At 47.3% G+C, this 16,681-nt stretch overlaps 1 protein-coding gene across 3 annotated transcripts in view; it reads right to left on the bottom strand.

The window, feature by feature from the left end:
* TRIO (trio Rho guanine nucleotide exchange factor) overlaps window positions 1-16,681 on the bottom strand; it is a 457,553-nt gene that overhangs the window by 154,064 nt on the left and 286,808 nt on the right. For all 3 annotated transcript variants that reach the window (XM_075062688.1, XM_075062687.1, XM_075062686.1), the window contains exons 20-23: window positions 6,888-7,003; window positions 2,144-2,266; window positions 583-777; window positions 333-448 (exon numbers count right to left, since the gene is read on the bottom strand). In XM_075062688.1, coding sequence (XP_074918789.1) covers window positions 333-448; window positions 583-777; window positions 2,144-2,266; window positions 6,888-7,003 — 550 coding nt within the window. The remainder of the gene's footprint in view (window positions 1-332; window positions 449-582; window positions 778-2,143; window positions 2,267-6,887; window positions 7,004-16,681) is intronic.

The raw sequence follows: 16,681 nt of genomic DNA, 5'->3' as shown, positions 1-16,681 counted from the left end.
CTTTAGCCTCATTGCTACTATCTCCTTCCTTACTGACTTATTTTTTGTGAATTTTTCTGGACTTCTACCAGTTTTTTTTTTCTTTTTTTTTAAATGCTCCTCATTTTAAGCTTGGTTTTGAACACTCCCAAAACCAGATAGCGAAGAACCAAAATTGGAAAAAGGTAATGAATAAGTCTGTGCAAGGCTATGGAAGGTACACTCAGGGTAGTATAGAGCTCTCCTTTGCTATATTCCTATTTAAATTGTTTTTCTAAATCTTGAAGTCAAAAATATGACAGTTGCTTTGCTAACAGTAATTTATATATTTATATCTGTAAAGACTGCATTACTCTTTCCTGCGGGCAGATTTTCTCTTTTCTTCATTAAGCTCATGAGCAGCATCTCGCAGTTTCACCTCTGACCCAGGAACACTAGCTGGGATTATATCCAGCTGCAGGCTTTTGCTCTGTATTAAGGAGAAAAGGGAAAATGGTTAAGGGACGAGAAAGGGAAAAACAATGGCCAATCTGATCAGCTACAAGGGGCTATGTTAAAGCATTTGCTTATTCTCCTATTAGTACATGCAGAAATTTCACTCACCGATTTATTTGAATCAGAAGAAATCCCCAAGGCTTTTTCTAAAGAGGTCCTATATTTCTCCATGCGCAGAGAGAAGTCTCTGTACCTCTTGTCCACTGCTGTGACACATTTTTTAATCTCTGCTGCATGGGCATGTCCTTTTTCACAAAAGCCATCAGCCAGCTGTATCAACAGCTTCACCCTCTCTTTGGTTTGCTGTGAAAAACAACAGGAAAATACTGACAAGTAAGTTACTGCCAAGTACCTGTAATGAGAGGGCTTGTTTTGTATAATTAATTACTAAAAACAAGTGGAGGGATGATGGAAGGTAACTGGCTCTCCTCTCTATCCCACCTGTGTTTTTAAAGCAGATACCATGATTTTTCCCCAAGGAACAGAACATCAGCAAGTGCTCCCTGCTTCTTTATTATTTCAACAGCAGCAAAAAACCTCATGCTTTAACTTTTAGAAATTCTCTTGACTGGAAATAGAGAATATCAGTTCTGCAGAGTAAGCTTTTAGGGCAAGGACCATGTCTTCTCAGGTGTTTATACAGCTCCTGGCACCAAGGGGCTCTGATCCCTACTACGGTCTTTAGGTACTATCTCAAAACAAATATTGGCCCTGATCCTGCAAAGACTTACACTCATACTTAAGGATAATGCATCCTCCTGGCAAATGGCTGCAAACATATTGGGGAGTTGCGCTAAAATGGTACTTTTGATTGCACACTTTTTATCCACTGTCACTGAAAATAATAGAGACAGCATTGTATGGCAGGAGTGTAACATTAAGAGGGCTGGACCAAGTCTTTGAGAGGACAGGGGGTTTGGTGTGCAGAGGCATGCTTAGTCCTTCCATATACAATGTGACCCTTCCTTCCTCCACAAAATCCTCTATTTCCAGCTGTCTCCAGCATGTATCTTCTTTTGACCACCACCTCTTTAACAGCTTTAGGCTCCATGAATTTTCCACACAGGGCAGAGAGCCAAAAGGTGTAGACAAAGTACAACTCTTTAAATGGGGAGCAGGAGAGGGAAATTAGGGAAACCAATCCCTGCTGCAGTTACTGATGCGGGAGTTTAACAATTAATATAGAACAAAATGTCCCGCGCCTGGAATGTTAGGTTTGCACCTGTGATGTGGGGTCCCATGTGGCCATAGTGTGCCAAGAAGTAAGCCTGTCAATGCCTAGAAACATTCCAGTACAATATGTTATTCTGGGTAAGAGCCATACCTGAACGATTGACGCTTTCATCTTGTGCTATCTTCTCATTAGTAAAGTGTTCAATATTTTGAAGCACACAAACTGGAACATAATAAACCTTACTGCATTTTGCGAAACATAAAATAAGATTTAAGAGTTGAATTCCAGTCATCCCTGACTGACCTGAAAACCAACCAAGCTGAGGACTCGAAAGGAAGTTATCTTTCTCCATTTTTAAGTGAGGTCACCACAGTCTTGTCAATGTAAGGTAATACCAGCAATTTTCTGTTTCATTTCATGTCAAGTGGAAACAGATAAGAAAGCCAATACAGCAAGGTGAAGCTGGCCATACACCTGCTGTTGCTCTTTATTTACCTTTGCAGTGATCTGAAATTCTTCATGTTCTTTTAACAGCTCTTGAGTGTGATGGATACTGGAACCAGTGGAGGTATGCGTGGATAAATAAAACTCTCCATTGTCATGGATCCATTCCAAAGCCTGAATAAAGCAAAAAACAATGAAGAGTAAAAAAGAAACTAACATAATACTTTTTGAACAGACACCAATTTAAGTACTGAAGATACATAAAAATACTTACATAATAAATGTACTAGACAGACCTATATTTCATTGTTATCCCTTCTACATTTCACCTGAAACAACTCTGAAATGGAGTTTATCTACATGTAACTGGAAGTCCTGCAAGTTGTGTGATCCTTCTCTGTAGTCCACACATGGACACATATGCACGCCATGGCTCTGAGTCTGCACATTCTAACAGACCGCATCAGCTGACCTGCACATGTGAAGTAGATGATCTTGTACTCTCAATCGGGGGAGTATAAGAGGCAGTGCTGGTTGACACCTCTCCAATTCCTCTTTTTACCACAAATCCAACAGGATCCAAAGCAGAGGGAATGTAGGATGGGTAGTGGAATACAGATAGGGACCACACATTTTGAAGAATTTATAAGGTCGACTTGCAGTGAGTGACTGGCCTGAGTTTTTTAGAGAAGGAAATAGTCTAAAATGACTAGAGTATCTGCAGTGCCTAGAGAAGGCTGATTATGCTGTATCCAAATAGAGAAATGTCTCCATTTAGCTAGATAGCAGGCCCCAGTGGAATCTTTCCTACTTTGGGTAAGGATAGTCTGAACGGGTGCTGAACAGGAGCGTTCTATTTCCAAAGTCCATCCCAACCAGGCCGTGAGATGGAGCAAGTCTGGGATGAGGTGTCTAATTCTGCCCCACTCCTGCATTAGAAGGTCTGGGGAGGGGCAGATCCTGATCTGGGGGCCAGGCTGACATCTTCTGGAGCTCTGTGAACCAAAACTGCCTGCGCCAATAGGGTGCCAGAAGAATGACTCTAGCCTTGTTGTGTGGATCTCTCTCAGGACCTATGGTAGCAGAGGAATGGGAGAAAATGCATAGCTGAGATCGTATGGCCATGATAACAGGATTGTGACACCCTGAGAGCTGTGGTCCAGTCACCGTGGATAATACCACTCATGCCCACAATCTAGGCATCATCTCGGACCCTGCCCTCTCTCCAGATAAGACAGTTACCTTTTCCATAACTGATGTTCGAGATGTGTTGCTCATGTCCACTCCATATTAGGTCCGTGTGTTCACCACATGCACTGGTGCCGGAAGTTTTTCTCTCAGCAGCATCTGTAGGGAACCGGCTCTGGCACCCTCTGGAGTGGCACCCACATGGTGCAGTATAAGAGGTGCTGCCGGCTGCTCCCACCCTCAGTTTCTTCTTGCCGGAAGCTCTGACAGTAGGGAAGGAGGACGGATTGTGGAACGCAGATGAGCAGCACATCTCGAAGAACACCAGTTATGGAAAAGGTAACTCTCTTTTCTTCTTCAAGCGCTTGCTCATGTCCATTCCACATTAGGTGACTCCCAGCAGTTCCCCTGGAGGTGGGTATGAGTTCACAGATGTGTCAATTGCAACACAGCTTTGCCAAATCCAGTATCATCTCTGGTCTGCTGAGTGATGGCATAATGAGCGGTAAACACGGACAGAGGACCACGTTGCAGCTCTACAGATGTCCTGGATAGGGATGAATGCCAGGAAGGTCACCAAAGATGCCTGTGCTCTGGTCAAGTGGGCTTTGACAATCGCCGGCAGTGGAACCCCCACAGGTCCTTATTCATGAGGTAATCAAATTGGAAATCCTTTGCGAGGACACCAGAAGGTCCTTATGCTATCTGCTGTAGTGATGAAGAGCTGAGTTGATTTACGGAAAGGCTTAGTATATTCTAAATAAAAAGCCAAGGCGTTCAGTGCGTGAAGACACCTCTCTTCACTGGTCTTGTGCGGTTTGGGACAGAACACCGGGAGGAAGAGGTCCTGGTTCATACGGAAGATGGACACGACCTTCGGCAGGAAGGCCAGGTGGGGCCACAGCTGAACCTTGTCATTGTAGAAGACCATGTACTGCAGTTCTTTAATTTCAGAGACCCGTCTCACTGATATCACTAGCACCAGGAAAGAGACCTTCAATGACAGATGGGAAAAGGAGCAGGAACCCAGCAGCTCAAAGGGTGAGCTGATGAGTCTAGAGAGGACTAAGTTAAGATCCCACTGCAGGACAGGAGCCTGCACCTATGAGAAGTCTCTCGAGCTCTCTCAAGAATCCCACGAATGTCATGTCGTGGGAAAACACCATCTGTCCTTGGATTGGCGGGTGAAAAGCAGAGATGGCCGCAAGATGCACTCTAATAGAAGAGTGTGCCAGGACCTGGTTCCTCTAATGGAGCAGGTAGCCTAGGACAGCTTGTACAGAAGAATTGTGAGGGAGAGGTGTGACGTTTGGACTACCAGCAGGAAAACCTAATCCACTTGGCCAGGTCAGTCAGTCTGGTCGAAGGCTTCCTACTCCCTAGGAGGACCTGTTGGACTCCTTCCGAACAGGTCCGTTCCTCTGGGTTCAGCCACGCAGCAGCTATGCCGAGAGGTAGAGGGACTTGAGGTTGGGGTGTAAGAGACAACTGTGGTCCTGTGACAGCAGGTCCGGGTGGTTGGGCAGGGGCCAGGGAGGGGCTGCTGACAAATTCATGAGTGTGCCAAATCAATGAGATCATGACACCTTGCACTTTGTGTCTCTTGATCTTTGCCAGGACCCTGCTGATGAGTGGAACTGGGGGGAATGCGTACATCGGGCTCCCTGCCCATGACAGGAGGAAGGCATCGGAGGGGGAGCCCTTGCTCAGACCTTGTCAAGAACAAAACCAGTGGCATTTCCTGTTCTGTCTGGTAGTGAACAGGACCACCTGGGGAGTCTCTCACCTTTGGAAGATCACACAGGTTATCTCTGGATGGAGCAAACACTTGTGGTGAGAGAAGTCCCTGGTGAGCTGGTCCACCAGTGTATTTTTGATGCCGAGAAGATAACAGGCTTCCAGGTGGATTTTGTGACTGATGCAGAAGTCCCATAGACACAGAGCCAACGAGCACGCTGCCCCTTACCTGTTCATGTAGAACATCAAGGCTGTGTTGTCCGTCAGGACTCATACCACCTTGCCCAACAGGTGGGGCAGGAAGACTCCACACACCAGCCGGACTGCTCGGAATTCTTTGATGTTTATGTTCAACCTCGCCTCCTCCGGAGATCACATCCCCTTGTGCCTGGAGGTCACACCGAGGTGCACATCCCAGCTGAGGTTCGAGGCGTCCAACACCAACTTGATGCAGTGAGGGGGGTTGTAGGGATCCCCCGACAGGACTGTCCCGCAGTTGGTCCAACACTGCAGCAAGGTAAGTATCGCCTGGGGAATGGGGGGGGTGTCTCGAGACTGGGACTAGATCATCCTCAGCCATTGTTGCAGAGGCCACATCTGGAGCCTGGCATGGCGGACCATGTAAGTGCACGCTGCCATGTGACCCAGCAGATGCAGTCAGACCCTGGCTGTAATTAAAGGGAATGCGGAGACTTCTGCAACGAGGTTCGCCAACACGTAGAACCTTTCCAGTGGCAGGAACGCCCTGGTGCAGGTCGAGTCGAGGACCGCTCCGATGAACTCTATCCTCTGCACTGGCACTAATGTTAACTTTTTGTTGTTGACCAGAAGACTCAGAGACCGGCATGTGGCTTGAAGCACCATAACACCCCTTTGGACTTGGGGCCTGGAGCTGCCCTTGACGAGCCAGTCCTTGAGGTACAAGTAGATCTGGATACCCCGGCGCCTGAGGTAAGCCGTTACCATGACATGCACTTGGTAAACATTCTCGGTGCTGTCACCAGGCTGAACGGGAGACTGTAAACTGGTAGTAGTGGGCCCCACCATAAACTGGAGGTACACAAGGAGTCAAGTGACACAAAGAGGCCATACATCTGCTAACGCTTCCTACACAAGAGACAGCCAGCATGATAGTGACAGAACTTTCCGTGTAATCTAGTCAATTCTAAGAAGTTAAAAGCCATTTCAATTACTACTTCTGCTTTGGAGTTCCCCTTCTATTTTTATGGTTTAAAAATCACTTCTCTTTTTAAATAGTTCTCTCCACCATTGTGTAAGAGACTCACACAAATGTATGATGTTAACCCAGTAAGCAGGACAAACAGTGAAACCGAGTGCATATAAAGTGCTATTAAATGCACACAACAGCAAAGATTTTTCTTCCCTGATCTTTCACTTATATAATAATGATGTTATTTAACAGTTCTGAAGATACTCAAAAGAAATGCAGTTTTTAAAGTTAATATTGTTATGATTCAGCACTTCAGGTATTTCCTTATTCATATTATTTTGCACTGGTAGAATTTACTAAAATGTTGACAATTTATTCAACACAGCCTGGCCATAAAAACAACAACTCAACAGTATGGTAAAACAACCACCTGTTTGTAGTGCAATATGAGAGTGATAGATTGGTTATAGGTGTCTGCCAAACTTTTTTTTTTATGATTATTTCTAGTGTTCTATTTTGAGGGAGGAGTGAGATAAGGTTTTTATACCTTGATTTCTAATAGTCTGCCTTTCGAAAGTTCCGGGTACCATAGTTAATGGGAGCAACCTACTCCCTCAAAGTCAGGTGATTAGCCACACCTTGATCTGTATGGAATTTGAGTTGCATGGAATGGAAAACGCTCTTAGATAAAATCCTGACCTGTTTGGCACTTCTTTCAAAGACCACATACTGCTGACACTGGTCAAGGCGCCTTTTTCTCATTGTCCAGTAATGCAGCACGCGGTTCTCCCTCTGGAAGAGTTCATTTAAGATATCTGCAGGGACAGACAAATGAACTGAAGGTTATGGTCCTTCATTTTGTAATGAAGGGACGCTGTGAGGCAACAAACTCTGCAAATAAATATTGTGTTGAATAAAGAACTGCACAAAAAAAGTTTACAATTTAAAAAAAAATGTTTTAGAAACAGGGACACTGATTCAGTTAAAATAAATACCGATGCTCTGATCAAAATGTGGTATAGAAACAATAGGCTTTTGAGAATACAGAGAGCGCATTTGATAAAATGTAGGGGACAGTTCTGCATCAGGCTGGTGAGAAAAGAGAACGGTGACAAGTAGACAAGATGCATTTAAGCATTCAGGCTGAACATAATCAATAATCATTTCCCATCTGAAATTTCTGGAGTCCTATAAAGTATCTGGTGTCATGCAATAAGCATGGATGAACATACAACTCAGGAATAAATAGGTTAACAGATTTATTCTTGTGATATCCTAACTCACCTCAGACCCCACGCATGCAGAGAAACTCACTAAAAAACTCAGAAATAAAATTACTATAATTAACATTCCTTCAAAAGTCATCAAGAATACTGTCAGTCAAACAAATAATGCACTGATTCAAATATTCCCTAGTTCATTTGGTTTCAATAAAATGCATTAATTACTTGGAAATGAAGAAGCATGTAAAAGCAATTCTGCTGCTTATGCTATATCTCTCCTTTTACATGTCAGAGAATCCCCCAGACAGCAGGCCCACAGGAATCCCCACCTAACTCTGTTAATTTGACCTTTCATCCCCCCTCAGTTTGGTTAATCACCATTTTTCCCTTTATGTCAATGACAAAGACTGGATGCACTTTACTGTCACTCAACTGTTGCCGATAAAGGGGGAAATTCTGGAGTGACACTATAATAGAGCTTGTTTCTGATAAAAGCCACAGGATAGAGGGGGGTGAGATGCTGATGGAGATAGAGAGGGAGTCTGATGAGATGGAAACTGGGTTTCCAACTTGGGTGGGGGCTGGGAGAGGGGAAGGAGAGAGATCTGGGATAAGCTAATGCCTACCTAAATATGCAAGCGAAGGCTGAGGTGTAAGGCAAAGGAGATGCATATAGACATTTGTTTTAAAAGCTATTTCAATTCTACTGTTAGTTTCCATAAACAAATAAATCATATATGCTTTTGATGAAGCTGTCCTGAGTCACTGCAGTTCATTCTGGTCACAAACTTCCAGAAAGGATTCCACAGCCAGACCCAAACCCAGTTAGGCTGGCTCAGATGAATGTGGTTTGTGAAACAGGAGGTGTAGCCTAGTGAGCCAGTCTAAAGTGGGGTGAACTGCAGGCTTCCATACTTGGAGAAGTACACATAGAAGCCTTATGAAAGGAGACTCAAAAAGCTTGGTTTGTTTAGCCTAACCAAAAGAAGGCTGAAGGGAGATATGATTGCTTTGTATAAATACACCAGAGGGATAAATACCAGGAAGGGAATTATGTAAGTTAAGCATCAATGTTGACACAAGAAGAAATGGATTGAAACTGGCAATCAAGAAGTTTAGGCTTGAAATCAGGTGAAGGTTTCTAACTATTAGAGGCGTGAAGTTCTGTAACAGCCATCAAGGGGAGCAAAAAACCTGACTGGTTTCAAGTCTGAGCTAGATACGTTTATGGAGGGAACGGTATGACAAGAATGCCTACAATGGAATGAAGTTGATCTGTGACTGCTAGCAGCAAATATTTCTAATGGCTGATGATGGAACACTAGATGGGGAGAGCTCTGAGTCACCCCAGAGAATTCTTTCCCAAGTGTCTGGGTGGTGGCCCTTGCCCACATGCTCAGGGTCTAACTGATCACCATATTTGAGGTAGGGAAGGAATTTTTCCCTGAGTCAGATGGACAGAGACCCTGAGGGTTTGCAGCATGGGGTATGGGTCACTTGCAGGTTAAAACTAGTGTAAATGGTGGATTCTCCGTCACCTGGAGTCTCTTAATCATCATTTGAGGAGTTCAGTAACTCAACCAGAGGTTGAGGCTCTATTAGAGGAGCAGGTGGGTGAGGTTCTGTGGCCTCCAATGTGCAGGAGGTCAGACCAGATGACCATGATGGTCCCTTCTGACCAGAAAGTCTATGAGTCTAAGCCTCTCATTTGGAAATATACCCCCAGTGAAACTGGGAGAGAGCTCACAAGCGTAGCTTCTCCCTGAATCATAAATAGCTTATAATCCCATTTTTTCAGTTACCTATTCCACTGCTCCGTTTTTGTGACTAGAAATTAACATTTTCAACTGCTAGACTGATTCACAATTTTATCTCCTGTTGTGAAAACCTTCCTGCCTTGTTTTCTCTATTTTATTTCTCCTCTTACCCATTTGTACTCCGAATTCTTAGTAGGTATCACTTCTGTTCAAATTATGCTCATACTTGTCATCCATCCCCATCAATGTGACATTTCCCTTAGCATCTTGCCAGCATCAATCCTATGACTAGCTTTGCTGTTACTTCAAATGAGTGGGCCAAGTTCAGTAGTGGAGGGGCACACAGTGTGGGAATTAAACTCATGCACATTGAGCAGCTTTCCTGGATACAACATATCGACAAAGTAGCCAGTGACAGGCAAGCAGCAAAATTCAGAGGAATCAAAGCAGAAATGTTAATTTTCATAATTGTTCAGACCAGCCCACAAAGCGATCTCTGAGGGAGGATTACACAGATGAGCCAGAACATTGGAGACCTATTTTACATATGATTAAATTTGAACCATGTAAAATAACTTATAGTATACAAAAATATCTAGATCATAGATTCAAAGCCATATAAGCCGTTAAATGCCCTTCCCAAAAAGAAGCATATTAAAATAACACTGCAACCTTAACAGAATAAAGTGCTCAAAGTTAGGAAATGCCAGAATTAAGATTGCTTATGCAACTTAAATTCTCACCCCCTTGGGCAAATGCATTATGATACAATCTTTAAATGCATGCGTTATATTTGGATCCAGCAGAAAAGACACAGAGACAGAAGGAGCTGATAGAAACTCAGCTATCTGCTGTGGTGTTAGTTCCATCATTCTTGCAGCAAAAGTGAAAACAACATGAAAGTGAGGCTCTGCACTAGAGAGCAGGGGAGTGCTCAAATGTTTAAAGGGACAGGACATCATAACATGATCATACAGTATTTTTTTCCATGGGGCCACTGCTTCATTCAGTGAAAGGACAGTTACCTGTTCCGTAACTGGCGTTCTTTGAGATGTGTTGCTCATGTCTACTCCACAGTAGGTGTGCGTGCTAGGTGTGAAGTTTTCCCCTTTGCAGTACCCGTAGAGGGAGCGCCCCCTGGACTGCCGCCTCTATAACGCACTATAAGGGGAGCCGCATGCTCCCTCCACCCTCAGTTCCTTCTTGCCAGACAAACTCCGACAGAGAGGAAGGAGGGCAGGGTGTGGAATAGACAAGAGCAACACATCTCGAAGAATGCCAGTTACGGAACAGGTAAATGTCCTTTCTTCTTCGAGTGATTGCTCCTGTGTATTTCACAACAGGTGATTGCAAGCTATGTCTGATGGAGGTGGGTAGGAGTTCACAGATTCCCTGGCTGAAGCAGAGCTCTACCAAAGCCAGCGTCATTCCTGGTATGGGAGACAATCACATAGTACGATGTGAACCTGTGTACTGAGGACCACGTAGTGACGCTACAGATGTCCTGGATAGGGACATGGGCCACAAAGGCAGACAACGAGGCCTGAGCCCTAGTCGAGTGAGCCCTTAGGATAGGTGCTGAGGGAACCCCTGCTAGGTCATTGCATGTGCAGATGCACGATGTAATCCACCGGGAAAGCCTCTGGGTGGAAATCGATTGACCCTTCATGCGCTTGGCTGAAGCAACAAATAGTTGCAAAGACCTGCGGAATGGCTTAGTCCAATCCAGATAAAAAGCCAATGCCCTGCGCACGCACATTGAGCATATGGAGGCGGCGTTCCTTGTTAGAGGCATGAGGTTTGGGACAGAGGACAGGCAGAAAGATGTCATAGTCCATGTGACCACCTTAGGGAGGAATGCAGGGAGTGGGCAGAGCTGCACCTTGCCCTTGTGAAAAACCATGTAGGGGGGTTCACAGCTCACGGCCCTGAGCTGACGTGATAGCCACGAGGAAGGCTACCTTCCATGAAAGGCGAGACCATAAGCATAACGGGGGCCCCATGAGACAAGATAATACCAAATTTAGATCCCACTGAGGAACAGGGGGTCTATCATACAGAAAGGACCAGTCTATTCCTTTGAGGAAACGCCCGGTCATGGTATGGGAGAAAACCGAGCAGCCCTGGACCGGTGGATGGATTGCCAATATAGCCGCCAGGTGCACCCTGACGGAAAAAGGCGCCAGGCCCTGAGTTCTAAGGTGAAGGAGGTACTAAAGGATAAGTTGGAGCGGGGCAGACATCGGGGAAGTACTCCGCTCACCCACTCACCTGAAGAACCTGGACCACTTCACCAGGTAGGCTTGGCGCATGGATGGCTTCCTACTTTCTAGGAGGACACATCTGATCCCTTCCGAACACCTTCTCTCCTCCACATCTAGCCATTGAGCAGTCACACTGTCAAATGGAGGGTGGCCAGGTTGGGGTGGAGGAGGTGGCCCTGGTCCTGAGAGAGTAGGTCTGGACGGAGCAGCAATGGCCACAGAAGGGCCACCAGCAAGCCCAGGAGGGTCCCCTACCAATATTGCTGGGACCAAGCTGGGGCGATCAGGAGAACATGTGCTTGTCCATTTTCACTTTCTCTAGGGCTTTGCCGATGAGGGGGAACGGGGGAAAGGTGTAGAGGAGCTGACCCGACCATGACAAGAGGAAGGCATCTGAGATCGCATTCCTCCCAACCCCCGCTCTGGAACAGAACCAGTGGCAACGCCAGTTCTGTCGGGTCGCAAACAGGTCTACTTGGGGAGTGCCCCATGCTCGGAAGAGCTAGTGAGTGACCTCTGAGTGGAGCGACCACTCGTGTTACGAGGAGAAAACCCTGCTCAAGCAATCGGCCTGTGTGTTGTTGACACCTGGCAGGTGGAAAGCTTTCAGGGAGATGTCATGGGCTATACAGAACTCCCAGAGGCTGAGGGCTTCCTGGCAGAGGGCCGAGGACCTCGTCCCGCCTTGCCTGTTGATGTAAGTCATCGCGGCGGTGTTGTCCGTGAGTACTCTGACCCCTTGCCACACAGGCTAAGCGCATTGCCCTGAACTCCCTGACATTTATGTGACGGGACAACTCTGGGCCGATCACATCCCTTGGGTCTGTGAGTTCCCTATGTGGGCCCCCAGCCCAAGTCCGACGCATTGGACATGAGATCTAGTGATGGCGTTGGGTCCCGGAAGGGAATCCCTTGGAGCACATTGGCCAGCCAAGAACACCATTATAGAGAGGCGATCACAGGCGCCGGTACCGTGAGGACTTTGTCCAGCCTGTCCTGGGCCTGAGAGAACTCTGAGGCCAGCCAGAGTTGGAGGGGCTCCATCCGAAGTCTGGCATGGCGGACTACATACATGCACGCTGCCATGTGGCCCAGGAGCTGCAGGCATACCCTGGCCGTGGTCAAGGGGAACTCCATGACTGAGGCTATGAGCTCCTTCGGCGTCTGTAACCTGCCATGGGGAAGGGAGGCTGTGGCCTTGGAGGCATCCACGAGAGTGCCTATGAATTCTATGTGCTGAACTGGAACCAATGTCGACTTGGCCTCGTTTACCAGGAGGCCTGGGCTGGCACACGTAGCCAAGAGCAGCTCACATGGTCCTGTACCTGAGACCACAAGCTGCCCTTGAGCAGCCAGTAGTCGAGACGGAAATATCTGGACCCCTCGGTGTCTGAGGTAGGCCACCACTACCGCCATACACTTTCTGAATACATTGGGCGCAGTGGACAGGCCAAACAGGAAGACTGTAAACTGGTAGCTGTCCTGTCCCACCAGGAAACCAAGGAAGCATCCGTGCCCCTCAAATATATGGATATGGAAGTATGCGTCCTAAAGGTCCAGGGCCGCATACCAATCGCCAGGTCTAGAGCGGGTATGATGCATGCTAGAGACCCCATGAGGAACCGACATTTGGCCATGAACTGATTGAGGTCTCGTAAGTCCAGGATAGGCCTGAGCCCCCCTTTTGTCTTTGGGATAAGGAAGTAACGGGAGTAAAACCCTTTTCCCCGGAACTCCCTTGGAACTTTCTCCACAGCTCCCAAGCTGAGGAGCCGACCCACTTCCTGCAGGGGTAAATGTGACGGGTCTCTCTTGCTGTCCAAGGGTGGGGGTCAGGGGTGAGACAAATTGTGGTGTGTAGCCTTGGGAAATGGTGTTGAGGACCCAACCATCCGATGTTATTCGGGACCGTTCCGCAAGGAACACACACAAGCAGCTGCTGAAGGCAAACTTTATTGGTAGGAGGGTCCTCTCGGGGGGACACCCGGGTACCCTCCTGCAACCAGTCAAAAGCACCTCTTGCCCTGCTGTTTGCCCCCCAAGGGACCAGGCTGCGAGACTGCCTTTGAGGTCGCCTCTTTTGGGTCTTGGGCTTCTTATAGGCAGGTTCACATTTTGGCTGGGGAGCCTGCGGCACAGGCTTTTCCTTGGGCAGGACGTAAAACCCGAGGGCTTGAAGGGTAGTACATGAGTCCTTCATGCCATGAAGTTTCACATCTGTTTGTTCTGCGAATAGGTCCTTGCCATCAAAGGGAAGATCCTGCATCACAACCTGCGCTTCCGTGGAGAGCCCAGCCAGCAGTAGCCACGACGCCCTGCGCATGGACACCGCTGAGGCCATGGACCAAGCAGCCATGTCAGCTGCACCCAATGCTGCCTCCAGAGCAGCCTTCGCAGCAGTGGCACCATCCTTAATGAGCACCTTAAATTCCTTCCTTTCAAGCTCTGGAAGGGAGGGTTCGAATTTAGGCAGCGATTCCCACAGTTTAACTCATAATGGCTGAGGAGGGCTTGGTGGTTGGCCACCCAGAGTGGGAAGCTGGATGACTAATAAAGTTTCCTACCAAACGAGTCCAGCCTTCTAGAGTCCTTATTCTTCGGTGTAGGTCCTGTTTGACCCTGTCTCTCCCTATGATTTACAGACTCCATCACTAGGGAGTTGGGGGCCAGGTGGGTATAGAGATTCTCGTGCCCTTTCGTGGGCACAAAATATTTGCGCTCTGCCTTCTTTAATATTGGCACAAGGAGGGCTGGCATTTGCCAGAGGGCACTGAAAACATTAGCCACTCCTTCGTGCAGTTGGAGCTCGACGCTACTTGCTTCAATAGCTCCTGGTGAGCCCTGAAGTCCTCCTGTGGTGCGGAGGGGGATGGGGCTGCAACCTTGTCCTCCAGCAGTGGGGAGGAGGCCGGTACGGAGCTCTGCGCATCGGTCGGCGCCGCGGGATCTACCCCTTGGTCAGACTCCTTGTGTGGTGCCGTGAATCCATGACCCACCGATCTATCCCTTGAAGGCCTGGATAGTGAGGTGGATGGTAGGTCCGACGAGAAGGGGAGTGCCTACAGCGCCTGTGCCTGTCTCATCGATACTCTCTGCTTGGCGTGGAGTAGTGCCTGGAACTCCAATCTGACAGCACCCGACCAGACAACCTAGTGGGTGACGAAAGCAGAGGCCGAAGACTGTGCCCTGATAGGACGCTGAGTGGCGAGTGGGCCCTAGAGCAGCCCCCTGATCGGGATCTGCATTGGGTCGGGGTCGACTGTCTAGAGTCCAGCGGTGGCTTGCCTCTAGAGCAGGACCCGGGTGCCGGTGGTGCCCCAGGTACCTGCAGAGTCAATGTCTCGGGCCACCTGCAGGGTCTCCGGTGTCGAAGGCATCTGGACATCTTGCGAGGCCTGAGCTGATGCAACCGGGCTGCTCCGCTCGACATGAGTCAGAGCTCTGGAGCCTCCAGAGGAACTGGGGCTGCCCGACGCAGGTCTAGACTCTCCTCCTCCTTTCTATTGATGCCGCTGAGAAAATGGGGCCTTTCTCTGTTTCTTAGACGGGGAGTGGTACCGGCCACTGGGAGGTGCCAGGAGATCACTGTGCACCGAAGACGAGCGGCCCAGTGCCAAATCCGGTGCACTGAGGTTGGGGCCAGTTCTGACTCCTTGAGAAGGGCCCGAAGTCTAATGTCTCTTTCTTTTTTAGTTCTAGGTTTAAAGGACCTGCATATCTTAACAGTGGTCACTAATGTGGGATTCACCCAAGCAGTGGAGACAGTTGGCGTGCAGGTCACTTCTGGGCATCGAACGCCTGCAAAAGTAGCACAATTTAAACCCTGGGGCACGGGGCATGCCCGGGCTGGAACACTAACTAAGTGAACTGAAACTTGTTGACCTAATGAACGCAGGTACCACTAACAACAAACGACGAGTTCTGGGATGAGCTGCAGCGAACCGAAGCTGGAGCAAGTAGTTCTGATGCACCCTCACTGGCAGCAAAAAGGAACTGAGGGTTGGGGGAGCGCACGGCTCCCCTTATAGTGCGCTGTAGAGGTGCCACTCCAGGGGTTGCAGCAGCACTCCCCCTACGGGTACTGCTAAGGGAAAAACTTCCAGCACCGGTGCACATGGCGAGCACGCACACCTACTGTGGAATACACATGAGCAAGCACTCGAAGAAGAATTAGGAATTACTCAATATTTCTTTTTATCCTCCTGGTTCAATGTGCAGCCCAGGCTTAACATAATGCACACCATTCAAACTCTACACTGAATACAAAATTATTGATTTTATCCTGGATGTTTGCAGTGCTCTCACTATAGTGTAATAGTGCTTCACAAACATCAACATATCTTCACAAGAATCCTATGAGATTAGGTAGCACTATGCCCATTTTATAGCTAGCGAACTGAGGGTAAAAGAGATTAAAGATAAAATTGTCATAAGCATTCAGTAATTTTGTATGCCTGATTTGAGAGACGCAGGGTTTTCACAGTGCTTATTTTTATAGCACATTATGTATTTAAAGCACTGCTCCAATAGACTTTGTTTTCAAGCGCTCAGCACTTCACAGATCTAGACCCAGATGTCTCATATGGCATGTGCCTCACTTTCCTGGTGCCCAAACAGCGATTATCTGTGAACAGTTTGGTTTAAATGACTTGCCCAGCACTTGCCCAGGAAGTCTGTGGCAGAGGTAGGGATAGAATCCAATTCTCCAGGGCAGTATTCAACTGCCTTAGCCCTGAAACCATGCCTTCTCTTCCTACACAGCACCCAACTTCTGCAACAAATGAGGCAGGGTCAGAAATCCCACACAGAACTCAGTGGACTGCAATTGCTTTTGCAAGACATTATAGTCTATTGTGTACATGAATATTTCAGGACTGTTTAAAGTATGGATTATATAAATGTTCATGTAAGGATTTCACAAATGCATAGTATTGACAGTACTATACTAGAGTATCATGGAAGTGTGTGTTACAGGAAGTTTTAAAGACAGGTATTATTGTGCAGTATCCTGCCAATAGTAAAACATTGACTTAGACTGCTTGAGACCTGCTTCCACTTCTAGCAGGAATGAAACCCACAATTAAGTTATGAGGTGTTGCTAACAATTTTGTTCAGGATCCTTACATTTAGTTATCAAACTCAGGACCACGGATAAAATTAAAATAAGCACATTTGGCATTTTATTGGTACTCTGCCTAAGAGTACCCACAAACAGACTTTTGTCATGTTCATCCAATTTTATTTCTAGC

Source organism: Chelonoidis abingdonii, chromosome 2, assembly GCF_003597395.2.
Source record: "Chelonoidis abingdonii isolate Lonesome George chromosome 2, CheloAbing_2.0, whole genome shotgun sequence".
Lineage (NCBI taxonomy): Eukaryota > Metazoa > Chordata > Testudines > Testudinidae > Chelonoidis > Chelonoidis abingdonii.
Note: the sequence above shows the minus strand (reverse complement) of the source record. Positions and strands in the feature narration are given on the sequence as shown.